The sequence below is a fragment of the Pseudochaenichthys georgianus genome, chromosome 17, assembly GCF_902827115.2.
Source record: "Pseudochaenichthys georgianus chromosome 17, fPseGeo1.2, whole genome shotgun sequence".
NCBI classification, from domain to species: domain Eukaryota; kingdom Metazoa; phylum Chordata; class Actinopteri; order Perciformes; family Channichthyidae; genus Pseudochaenichthys; species Pseudochaenichthys georgianus.
Genome location: NC_047519.1, coordinates 13,423,052 through 13,436,204, shown reverse-complemented (window position 1 = coordinate 13,436,204; position 13,153 = coordinate 13,423,052). Strand labels below are relative to the sequence as shown.

Genomic DNA, 13,153 nt, shown 5'->3' with positions numbered 1-13,153 from the left:
TTCAAATCAGTGAGAACTGCACAATCACGTCTTAAACTGCTGGGAAAAGGTTGAAATGGTGGTCCAATGTCTTACAATAAACAAGTATAAAATGACTGGTATGGCCTTCATTTGAAAAAAAAACTAAGAGAATACCAGACTAACTTTGATAATTTATTGTGATCTTTCTTTAGCTGCCTTGACGTCTAACTAACAGCTGGTACACATAATCAAACTAACACTACATATTTCAAAATATTAATATTGATCCTTGTTTGTAGCATCTACTGTAACGGTCCAGACTTGTAGTAGAAATCAGAGAAATGCATGTTTCTGTGCTGCATTGGTACTGCAGTCGTCTTTCAACTGTTAACACGTGTCCTGTTTTGTTTTGATGATGTGCAGCAGCTGCTCTCTATTTCACCATGGCCTGATTCCGGAATGAGCACCACGCCCTGAATATGTTTCTGAAAAACAGAAAAAATACATTTTAGAAAAGGTTTTTCTTTTATAGACTTCTGAACAAAATCTTGAGGACCGCGGGAAAAATGACAAGACTTCTCTTTTCGCACTGATGGATCGTAACTAGGTTGTAAGTAGAGCTTCAAAATGCAAAAAGAATAGAGAGCAGGCAATTTAAACTCAAAAGTCTAAGACCATAAAAAACAGAACTTAAAGTGTCAAAAATTAACTGAGTAGTGAGGAGCCCCCACTGTTGTTGTTGTTGTTGTGTTGTTGATAACTTCAAAAATGTGTTTCGATGTGAGTGTTTCCTGGAGGCTGGTGGGAACATTGCTCCATGTGGAGAGGATGGCTTCACAAAGGGCATCCACGGTCTGGAACCTGCCTCCGTTTTTCCCTTCCATCCATCCCCAAACGTTCTCAATGGGATTTAGATTAGGGGAACACCAAGGATGGTCCAAAAGAGCGACGTTATTCACCTGGAAGAAGTCCTTCATCAGGCAGGCGTTGTGATCTGCAGCGCTGTCCTGTTGAAAGACCCAGTCATCACAAACTAGGCCCTCAGTCAAGAGGGACGCCCGCTGCACCTCTCCACATAGCCAGCTGCTGTTTGACGCCCCTTCACACCCTGAAGCTCCATTGTGCCATTGAAGGAAAAAGCACCCCAGATCATGATGCAGCCTCCACTGTGCCGCGTAGACAACATCTCCAGTGGGATCTCCTTGTCATGCCAGTAACGTTGGAAGCCATCCGGACCATCCAGGTCAGAGAATAAAACATTCTTCCACCTTTCAATGTCCCATGTTTGGTGCACCCATGCAAAGTCCAGACGGGCAAGTTTGTGGCGTGGGAAGAGACGTGGCCTTCGAAGACGTTTTTTGTTCTTTAAGCCCTTCTCTCGCAGACGCCATCTCATGGTTATTGGGCTGCAGTCAGCATCCATAATGGCCTTCATTTGGGTCGAGGATTGGCCTGTGTCTTTACGTACAGCCCGTAGGATCCTCCGGCTCAGCGCAGGTTAATTTGTTTTGGGTCTATTGCTTGACTTTTTTGGGCCGTAACCCTCTTCTTTTAAGAAATGTAAAATTACGGTCTTACTGCGTCCAAACTCGGCAGCAACAGCGCATAGGGATGGGTACCGAGCCCCGGTATGAAAGGGGTCCCGGGGCTGAATTATTAAAGACAGTGGTACCGTTAAGCTCCAACGTTATCGGTCTTTTTATCGGTACTGGAGACATTTAAAAAATATATATCGTATATATTATTGCTACACAAACATTATATTGCAGTTTTAGTTTCGCCAACTCCGTTTCTAATACGCAGAAAGACTGCAAAATGCGTCTATGATTATTTTTAGTATTTTCGATCTTTCCAATCCAGACGAGAGATCTCTCTCCCCCGTCTGTGTGGGAGGGGGCGGGGCAGTTTACACACACACACACACACACACAACACACACACACACACACACACACACACACACACACACACACACACACACACACACACACACACACACACACACACACACACACCACACACACACACACACACACACACACACACACACACACACACACACACACACACACACACACACACACACACACACACACGGCAGAGAGAACTAAGCGCTCCAAGGTGTGGTTAAACTTTACCCGTCTCGATGTGGACAATGCTCGTTGCCTAAAGTGCAATAAGAGTTTAGCATGTAAGGGCGGCAAGACGAGCAATTTGTCGAAACATCTTGCTAAAGTGCTCCACATTCAGACGGAGAAATGCACCGGGTTCGACCGTCTTTCTAGCAGCTCTGTAGCCCCGTCCATGAGTAACTTTTCCACGTCAGGTATGTTATGTTTCCTTAATCTTCCTCCAGAAGGACTGTTAGGCCTTTTGCAGCATGCCTGTATGCCCCTCTGTGTTGCTCTGTACCACTGTGTTACTGCAGAAAATACTTGTTTTTTACAGTTCTATAAGTTCACATTATTTACAATTTGTTTAATTTACCTTTTTATTTATTAAAACAACCGATAAGAGTACCGTTAAAGGACCGGATTGATAAGCGTTATCGATAAAGCAGTAGTACCGTTAGAATCTTAACGATACCCATCCCTAGTTACGATAGCCTTGCTTGTGCAGCTCAACAATCCTGCCACGCTCAAAGATAGAAAGCCTTTTTGCCTTCGCCATCAGGAGGTCATGACAGAGTAAAAACCTGAGTGAAAATTACATGACATTTTTGCGCAGATTTTGACTTTTTAAATAAGGCTATGGTCTTAAACTTTTGATCGACCGATGAACAGCCTGTTTCAGTTTAATTGCAGTTTTCATTAAATTGCAGAGTCTCTATTTTTGGTCTCTTGTTCCTGTTTCTTCTTTTTGCATTTTGAAGCTCTACTGACAACCTGGTCATGATCCACCAGTGCGAAATGCAAATTCTTGTAATTTGCCCCTGGTCTTAAGATTTTGTTCAGGAGTGTCTGTGCTGAAAGCTAAATTAAAAGCATGTTTATAGACGTGTACAAACCTGCAGTGAGTGGCCACACATTCGTTGCTGCAGTATTCCTTGTCCCAGTCGTCGCTCTCCACCGCGGGGTTGCTGCAGCCCGTCCTCACACACACACTCCCCACAGCCGCCACATCGCTGGACCCATTCACCTCCATGTCCTCCTGGAAAGCGGTTGGGAGAGCAGCATCAGCATGGCTACAGTACTGTGTTTCTGTACACTGATTTGGGATCATCGCATCGCAGATTATTCTGTGTAACTTCTTCAATTTTTTTGTTTTGTTCCTGGTGCACTACGGGGAAAATTTTAAGAGGTTACATTTCTAACAATTTATTGAGAATAATGCTTTGCTTTATAAATAATTGAATCTTAAACCTATTGGTTATATATAATGGAGTATTCTATGTACTTAGTGGGAAACACTGCTCTGTAAGTATTAACCCTTTTTAGATACTTTTGGAATGTATTTCAATCAAAGAAGAATCAATTCACCACATTTATTTTTCATTTGATGTTAAAACAGGTTGTTGTTGTTGTTGTTTTGAAAAAACAAACAAGTTATTAATATCCACTCAGATTTAAAACTAACATTATAGTTGCAGCAGAATTGAAAAGGGATCAAACATTTTCTGACTTGAGGCAGAACATGGCCAACATTTCAACAACTTTGACCCGGTGGAACCTGAATAATATCCAGCACTTCTTAAAAATAAAGATTATGCTGCCACAACAGTGTGCTGCTAAAAAAGGTATTATTATTATTCCATCATTTGATTATTTCAGTTTTATAAATCTATTATATGTATTTTTTTTATTATTTCATGCGGTTTTACTACCATAACTGTTTATTATAGCTTTTTGGTTTCAAATGATATTATTTTCTTCTTATTTTGTGGCTTTTCAGTCAGCTTTGAAGCACTTTGAACTGTATGAAATGTGCTATAGTAAATGTATTTATGGATTTAATAAGCTAGCTTCAAAGAACGGAAAATCGAAAATTGTGAAACAGCCAATCAAATCAAAGAGTTACTTTTGGATAAACAAGCCTCACACATAAAGCATGCCAACAGATCATTTACCTCATCTGAGTGCAGCACCTCTGTGACCTCGTCGTCGTCCGCACTGCCCGACGTGTCAGCAGAGTTCACCTGCAGCGAGACCACCGCAGCCTGGGCGGAGGTAGTGGGGGTGGAGGACACGGCCATTGTGTTGGGGATCATAATGGGCAGGGTCTCTTTGCCCTGCAAGGACGAGGGAACTATTTTAATCTGGAGTGGAGGGGGAGACGTAGCCGCCACGCTCACAGGGAAGCCGGCCGAGGAGTTCCCCCCCTGCGGCTTGGCCTGTAACGGTGGAGGAGCGGGGGCCATTTGCTGGAGCCGGGGCGGGGGCGGCGCGTTCTGCATCTGCTGCAGCGGGGGCGGCTGACGAGAAGCCCCCGCCACCACCAGGGAGGGGTGCAGAGAGCGGACCACCCCGGGCAACATGGTCACCACCTGCCCCCCCGCCTGCAGCAGGTGCTTGGGGATGATGATCTTAGTGACAGTCTGGGTGTGGGGGGGTGCAGCTGCTGGAGCCGGGGACTTGTTGGCCCCCGTGCGGGAACGCGTGGCCCTCTCTGGGACGTCCAGGATGATGTTGGAGGCGCAGATGTTGGTGATGGTGTTCTCCTCCAGGCTGGTGGCAATCTGGCGGTTGGCATGGTGACCGGTGTAAGGAAGGGCTGCAGGGGGCGGGTGGGACACAGGGGGAGGAGGGAGAGGGGCAGTGTCCATCTCCTCAGTGGCGGGCTGTGGGGAAGAAAAATAAGTGTTGCTATTGCTTTAAAGAAGGACATTTTATTTTACAAACGTCTTTAATGCCGTAGTTGGGATTAAACTATGGAGCTCATTACCAAATGATTTACCAACATCTTTAGTTTTAAGAACATTATGAAATAAGAATAATTATGGCCGTATAGCTCAGTTGGTAGACCTGGCGGCCCATGTTTTGGGGCTTGGTCCCCATGCGGTGGACCCAAGGTTTGAATCCAGCCTAGGACCATTTGCTGCGTGTCTCCCCCTCTGTCTCTCCCCTTATCAATGTCGCTAAAATAAAAAGGTACTGGATGCCCAAAACATTCTTTAAAAAAACACATATATATTTTAATAATTACACCGTATCAAGATGTAACGTAATACTTCTGGTAGATTGTTGTGTTGACTGTCTGTCTTTTTATGTTACTTCCAAAGTTCACTTCCAGCTGTGATGACAGACAAGATCATTTTGAGTGAGCTGCTGACCAATCAGAGCTCAGTGTGCAGAGTTTAAAGCGATCAAGTCATATTACAGGAGAAAGGAAATACAGTTTAAACTGCCGTTGCAGGAAAGACGGCCGGCAAAAATGTGTGAACGTGAACATTAATAGAATACCACCTTCATCTTCAGAGCAATCTGACTATTATAACATTAGCGTTAATAAAGCCACAACATAAGTAACCGGATCAGAGTAACATTACGTACAGTCCGCGGCATATCACTTCATAATGTATATATTTCCTGATCTGAGTCAGCTGAGCCGTATCTGGCCGTGCAACACTCACAGCGTCACATACAGTGTCACATACTGTATGCAGAAGTATTATTTTAAGCAACACATTAAGTTGACGAAACACTCGAGACAAATGTAATTAAAGTCAGATCCACTCGTGTTTTAGACGCGCAGTGATATGATAAACCTGTTAATGTACGCATTCAAACACTTGTTCTGTTCCCAGCTGTGTTCACCTTGCAGGTGCAGCTCAGCAGCTCAGTGGCTTTGATCCTGGATAAAGTGTTTAAGTCATGGATGTTTAAAGTTTAACGTCTTCATATGTCTAATATTATAGTTGACTTTTCATTCAGGAAGTATGACGCTGCGCTGTCAGTACGCTTGTCCATGTTTGTGATTGGTCAAATGTTGCTAACCCCGCCCCTTTCATGTGAACGCGCACTCAGCCGGACAGAGAAACCCTGGCTTGAGTTACCGAGTTGATAAACCAGCGTCGACGGACCGCTTAGCGAGAGCGCGTTTGTTTTGGGTTAGTTAAGGCAGATAACTCAAACCTATCCAGGGTATGTTGAACTGGATTCGTAGTACAGGCCTCTGGAAGATTGTTGACATCCTCTTGGATCGAATTTAGTTATTTTACATTCACATTATACTTTTTGTAATTTGGATTGTCTATGTTGTAAATGTATTCTCTTTTTTAAGGTATACCAACAACTAGAGATGTCCCGATCCGATCACGTGATCGGGGATCGGAGCCGATCACGTGATTTTCAAAAGATCGGAAGCAAAAAAAGGTGATCGGGACATCCCTACCCACAACACCAATTGCACATCTGTCAATCCTGGGGGAGGGATTTCTCTGTTGCTCTTTAAAACATTTCCCCCCCATTCATTGTGGGGTTTCTGTACACACTGTATCACCCCTGAGACAAATGTGTTATATTTCTTATTTCTTATTATCTTATACAAGTCAAATTTGACATGATCTTACCTGTGTGAGCTGGTTGGCTTTATACGCTGCCAAGGCTTTCAAATACTCCTTCTTGGCTGCATCAGTCTTTCTCTTATACACCTAGTGGAGACAAGTACCACCATTATAAATCATATTTCTCTCCAATTAAAAGGAATGGTATGCTCATGACACTCATTTTTTAAAAATTATCATCCGATAAAACAGACCAGTCTCTGCCAGTCTCTCTCTTTTTTTTTTTTTTAATCCGCTCATGACACTCATTTTTTAAAAATTATCATCCGATAAAACAGACCAGTCTCTGCCAGTCTCTCTCTCTTTTTTTTTTTTTTAATCCGATGACATTATCAGTGATTTTAAACTGATTATATACCAAAATAACATCAACACTGTGGGCGCCGCCATTTTCCGGACGTGACGTAATCCATGCGTTTGGTTTTCGAAGACACGTTGATCTCCATGTTATTTACTGTAGTTTCTCTCTTCAAATATGCCTCACTGTATCGCGAAATATTGCCACAATTCTGATAGGAACAATCCACGGAATGCTCGGTTCCATCTGTTGCCAAAAGGTAAGCATAAGAAGTACATTCGGAGGCAGTGGCTAGCGAAATGTGGCCGGCCCGAACCGAGAGATTTACAGGCTCATGTATGCAGCGAACATTTCACATTTCCGGACGACTACTCTGAGAGTATGATCAAACATAACATGGGATTTAAAGAACAACCATTACTTAATGGAGATGCAGTACCATCGGTCTTTCTGGTGTCATCACCGACCAGGACACCAGTTCGGCCAGTTGAGAAATCGCCCTCTGCAAGTGTGAAGCGACGGAGGAGCAGAAGTAGTGCTCGGAGTAAGAATAAGGTATGTTATAGCGCATTTCCATTGCAGCGGCTAGACCCGTTTTAACATCCTTTAGCGTCCAGGCCAGGACAGTTTTTGGTGGCCTTTCCATATAGCGTAGGACCGGCTAGTGTGTATTTCCCCCCAGTTTTTTCCGGCCCCATAAAATCGTGATTCTATGGCCAGGGACAACGAAGCTGAGTATGCTAAACTAGAGAGGGAATCGCTAGCAAGGGTGGTACTACATGCATACATATAGTATCTTATATCATCTTCCCATTATACACACATGCATTTCCAAACATTTGGACTACCTATGTTGCAAATGTATTATCTTTTCAATTTACACACGGCATCTATTGCACGTCTGTCCGTCCTGGGAGAGGGATCCCTCCTCTGCTGCTCTCCCTGAGGTTTCTCCCATGTTCCCTTTAAACTGTGGGTTTTCTTCGGAAGTTTTTCCTTGTACGATGTGAGGGTCTTAGGACAGAGGGTGTCGTATTGTCATACTGATAAAACATCAAAACGTCTTCCTCTGCTGACGAGTCCGAACTCAAATATTCAGCCATGTTTCCGTGTGTTGACAAAGTGAACGCATGGATGACGTCACGACCATCACGTGACTACTGAAAATGGCAAACATGGCGGCGGCCAGACGGAATATACAGGTCTTGATAAAAAAGAGCTATAAAATCATTATTTACCGGGGAATATCGCTGATTTCTTCAGGGTATGGTTTAAACATAACGTTTCACTAAATACTGAAGTTTTGATTAATTATCTAATGAGTGGACCATTCCTTTAAACGTATGTTGTGTATATAAATATGTGTTCCTATACCTGTTTCTGTTCCTCAGCCAGGCTGTCCCACATGGAGGCCACAATCTTTGACACCTCCCCAAAGGAGGCGTTGGGGTTCTGGCCTTTAATGGCTGCCTGTGTGTCTCTGAAGAACAGGGCGTACGCTGACACGGGCTTCTGTGGTTCATTCGGGTCTTTCTTCTTCCGTCCTTTCTTAGCACCCAGCGCCGCAGACATTGAGGCCGGCTTCCCACCGCCCCTCCTGCCCGCTGCTGGAGCCACTGAAGACGTGAGAGCAGGGTGGGAGGACATGTGGGCGAGGGAGGAGAGATACAGGGGGGAGTCTACAAGCACACTCCTCTGAGGAAGGAGAGGGAAAATGGAAGAGAGGGGAAAGTAGGTATTCGCTGTAGGCTCTTAAACGTCAAATTCAAAATGTGAAAAAGAAGTAAACATTAACATAGGCAGGTAAAGCCCTCACCTTGAAGTCATCCATGTCCTCATCCTGCAGCGAGCCGGCTGGGGATGGTGTTGCACAGAGCGTCTGGTCCAGTGTGTCTGAAAGATGCCCGATGCCGTCCCCCCCGAGACCCAGTGCCAGCTCCGCCGGGTTAATGGTGCTCAACTGGCTGCTTCCCAAAAGACCATGGCTGATGTCCCCGAGTTGGACATCAATGGTCATGGGGGATGAACTGCTGAAATGTGAACCGCTGGAACTCCCAAGTTCCTGCAGGGGGATGAGAACACAAAAAGATGAAAACATTTGCAAATATAAACCACTTATGGATATCTGTTCGAGGGTCCACGGGTAGAGCGCTCACCAGAGCAGAGGAGCTTAGCAGGGCCCCCCCTCCGCCCTGGCCCATTGCCACAAGGTTCAGCTGCTCCAGGCCTTGAGACCCTGAGTTCACATAAGTGGAAGCGAAGGAAGGGTCATTGGCTGCCACCACCAGGTTGCTGACAAGGCTCCGGGATCCTGGAGGCCCAACGGTGCCGTCTGACCCATCTGTCATCTCATAGTGAGAAACTCCATCATTGATCCTCAGACGGGGGTCCGGATCCAGGGAGATGGGGGGAATCTCAAACACTTCATCACCGAGACTGGGAGTATGGAATGTTTGCTGTATGTGGGGAAAGACACAGAGCACATATTGAGTTTTCAACTAAAACACATGTAAAGATAAACACAGTGAAGATGGTTACACTGCACTAACATGCTTTCATGCATTCTTGAATAAACTCCCTCACCTCGGCAGACAAGAAAGGGTGACCCGCTCCACTGATGGTGAGATAAGTGTCGCCGCCTTCTGGAAACTGAAACAAACCGTTAGCATGAAACTAAGTCATGTACATCTTCGACATGAATACAAGTTATAGCTGTCAATTTGAGATGAATACTTGTTTACATTGGGTTACCTTGTTTTCCTCAGAGTATCCGGCATATGCTTGTGTATCCAGAAACTCCGAATCATTTTGAGCACAACCATCCGGAAGAGAATAAAAATTCAGGTCCATTTTGAGAGGATTTACTTACATGTAAATAAACTATCGCACACGTTGTATACTTGTTTGACAAACTGAACTTCTTAACCCCCTACTCATTCAAGTCGAATGTTCCAACATTAACTAAAACCGCTAGCTGGAGTTAGCGGCTAGCTAGCTAATCCCTCCCGGTTTGCATAACGTTACGGTGGATGAGATGATGCTAAACTAGCTTAGCTTCGAAGCCCTTGGCAGAACTGGGACATTTCAGTATTTCGAGGCTGATGGAAGGCAAGTAATCCATATAGTAGCAAATATACGTTTTAGCCCCCCGGGGAGCAAAGTTTACAGGAGACCCAGCCTGTTTTATACAGTATGGGGGCCCAACACATGCCCATTCATATGCTGGTGTGATGCTACTACCATGTCCTAGTAGCTAGTGTCGGGTTCATGGTCTGTGGGAAATATTGCGATTGCCTCATCAAACTCATGAAACACTAGAGTTAACCGTAAATTACCTTAAATATTTGCTTTGTGTCACCTATGTAACTTGTTAAGCCGCAAACAACCAGTATTATTAAGCAAAAAGCTTCAACTGTTTTCACAACCGTGTTTCTTATTTTAACGTTTTGTTAATCAGTAGAATTCGAAATAAAAGATTTATTTCAATTTACATTTGAAGTACACAATGAAACTACGGAGGCCCCTAAGGGTCAAATAGCAGGAAAAAAAATTGTGATTATTTTCACATAGTACATTTCGTTTTTTGTTTGCATACAGCAGCCATGCTGTTACATTTGTGTTCGTTAATTTAGGCCTGCATAAATCTATGATTAATTTCAAGTAAAGTACATGTAATTATCAAAGCAAATATTATTGATTTGCATATAAAGACAAGTAACATGTTACTTAAAAAGTACATAACAAACCTGTAAGGGTCTGTAAAATAGGTATGTAAATATACAATTACAAAACTTGCCTTGAATAAGATTAGTTTATTATTTATTTTCCTAAGAAGCTGTCATCGCAGAAACCGTGGAGTGCTTCCGGCAAATTTTAAGAGACATTTAGCGGGGATCATCCATCCCCCACTGAGCGTGATACCTCTGGGTTCTGCTCAGTATTAATCCAGATCCAGATCCTTACCTTCTGCAGCCATCTAATGGCATGTTTGAATGGGTGAAAGATGCATTGGTTCTTATTGTCAACATGTAATATTGTGATCTACCTGTGAAATATTTCACTTAATCCCTTGACTTCACCCCAATTGAATTGCTACAATCACATTTGGGTTGGTTTTTGTACATTTGTTGACCTTTAAATAACCTTTATCACATGTATTTAATATAATATATTTACTGTTGGAAAGCAAGTTTAGTAAGGGATTAGTTATATTTTGAATATAGTGGAAGAACTCAATAACATCTCAGCCACTTCCAGGAAAATCAATAGATGTAGAACATGTAATTAAATGTATATATTAGCGAACTTTAAGCGGTTCATATCTACTACCATCAGATACTTCATTGGTCTCAAAACATGTTGGTTTTTTGGACATAACTGGCATTAAGAAATTGTAGTTCAAAATGAATGGAAATCAGTGTAGCTCCTATGTAGTATCCCCTGCTGTGAAAAAGACACAACATATATATTATATTGCTTCGGCTTGATGAAAGTTACAATAAAACACACAAACCTGCTTTCACTGTAGATTGCTGTTATTCCTTTCACAGATACACTCAGATCATAACAAGAATAGTAACTCACTGCCGTCATCTTTGTACCACAGTACACAACTGGTCAGCTCTACATTGTACAATACACCCATCCTCCTAGCACTGCTTCAGTAACTAATACACCACTTCCCCCCCCTCCCCCTCCCACAGAGTGAAAACATTAACAGTACACCCACGCACTGGATCCCCTTTTAGTTCACAGTCTTGTCAGGACAGTAGCTATGACCAAACAAGATTGGTGGTGGTGGTTGGGGGGGGAGGGGGGTTGTGGGACCTGGATCCGCGCTTCTGCTCAGTACACATCCAGTTGCATGTTGCGCTTAGAGGACCAGCATTGAGGTTATTTGATAAGAAAAGGGCATCTGTACAGCAGGGGTCCCCTTTTGGTCATGGCTGGGAATGTCATGGGACAGGAAGAGGAGGAGAATGACGAGTCCTGAAATAAGCTCAGCTTTTTGCCATTATGTCAGAGGTCAGAGAGGAGGAGCAAGGAGAGAAAGATGGAACACAACTGTGATGACGAAAAAAGAAAACAGATGGGTGCAAACCTGCTCCTTTCATGGAAAAAAATCTCTATATAAAATAATGAATAAAAGTAGCAACGAAAAAAAAACATTCATCTGTAATTTGAAACATAATATGGTAAATATAAACGACGAGGAATAACATGATTCATTGTTGAGAAGGGGACTACGTCCGATGTGTGCGGGAAGGGGCGTTCAGTCAATCCTCTGAGCTTGATGAGGAGTCGGAGTCCTTCTGTGCTATGATGACATCGTCCAATAGCGCCTCTTGATCGGAGCTGTCGTAGTCGCCTTGGGAAAGGCTGTCGCCGCCCTCCATTTTAACGTCAAAGTCTGGACTGGTGAGGAAGTGGTGGGAGGTCTCCAGGTCCTCCTCGTCCATCATGTAGGCTCCGTCTGACACCAGGGTCTCCTCTTCAACCCCGTCCAGGTTGGGGTCTTCGGTGGTGGGCTCTGGAGTGTGGTGAAGGTGGTGGTGATGGTGATGGTGGCGGCGTCGGCTTTTCTTCGGGAGCTCCGAGTGCTCGCTCAGCAGTCGGTGGAAGAAGGTCTCGGGCAGGAAGCCCTGTGGGAAGAAGAGATATTGTCAGAAACACCGCAAAGTCTATAATGAAGAAACAGTTAGGAGGGTGGGATTTCATCAGATACCTCGATATGATAAATGATTATTGATAATGTGGATACACTGGCCAAGTGGTTAAAGATGAAAATGTAATCTCGTAAAAAGCCGTAACGTAGCCTTTTGATGCTCATTTTCAGGTTCATATTTTGTGCCTCTACTGTGACATGTTTCCATGCTTTAATGTTCAAAAAGCTCTTTATTTTTTCTCATATGCTTTTCACCCTCTGTCTGAAACCAGAGCCTAGTCTTCTCTGATTGGTCAGCCGACTGGCTTTGTTGTGATAAGTCAACCACTTAGAAATGTCCCGCCACTAAGCCTATCACGTACAATGTGTTGCTAGCCAATAGAAGCGGGAGTGTTACATATTGATGTCACTTTGTTACAGAAGTAAACAAAGGACTTTACTCAAAGTATTTTGAAGTGAGACCTGAACACGTGTCATGAGTGACAGCTGCTTTAGTTTGTCTGTATGGAAACATATTGGGTGTGCAACATTATTTTTAACCACATTTTCATCTAGAGCAGTCGATCGCGAGATGTGTCTAAAAATAGAACAACAATATTCTGTTTTATCGTTAATGTCCTGTAACATAATCTTCCTGTGCCAGAATAATGCACTTGAACGCATCAAATCTTTGTAATTGGCGTGACCCCATGTGTCGGGGCGTGGCTGGTGGGCGCTAGTTAGCTGA

General features: G+C 43.7%; 2 protein-coding genes across 3 annotated transcripts in view; both read right to left on the bottom strand.

The window, feature by feature from the left end:
• Positions 1–259: 259 nt before the first annotated feature.
• On the bottom strand, positions 260–10,019 carry tox4a (TOX high mobility group box family member 4 a). The gene is made up of 9 exons (XM_034104390.2): positions 9,513–10,019; positions 9,345–9,410; positions 8,918–9,217; positions 8,578–8,823; positions 8,136–8,456; positions 6,470–6,550; positions 4,028–4,738; positions 2,969–3,111; positions 260–446 (listed from the first exon to the last, which is right to left on the bottom strand). Exons 1-9 carry the CDS (start codon positions 9,609–9,611, stop codon positions 395–397), a joined length of 2,019 nt encoding a protein of 672 aa, XP_033960281.1. The 5' UTR covers positions 9,612–10,019; the 3' UTR covers positions 260–394.
• Positions 10,020–11,278: 1,259 nt separating this feature from the next.
• chd8 (chromodomain helicase DNA binding protein 8) overlaps positions 11,279–13,153 on the bottom strand; it is a 32,270-nt gene continuing 30,395 nt past the window's right edge. For both annotated transcript variants that reach the window (XM_034105155.2, XM_034105156.2), the window contains one exon: positions 11,279–12,403. In XM_034105155.2, coding sequence (XP_033961046.1) covers positions 12,038–12,403 — 366 coding nt within the window. In that variant the 3' untranslated portion in view covers positions 11,279–12,037. The remainder of the gene's footprint in view (positions 12,404–13,153) is intronic.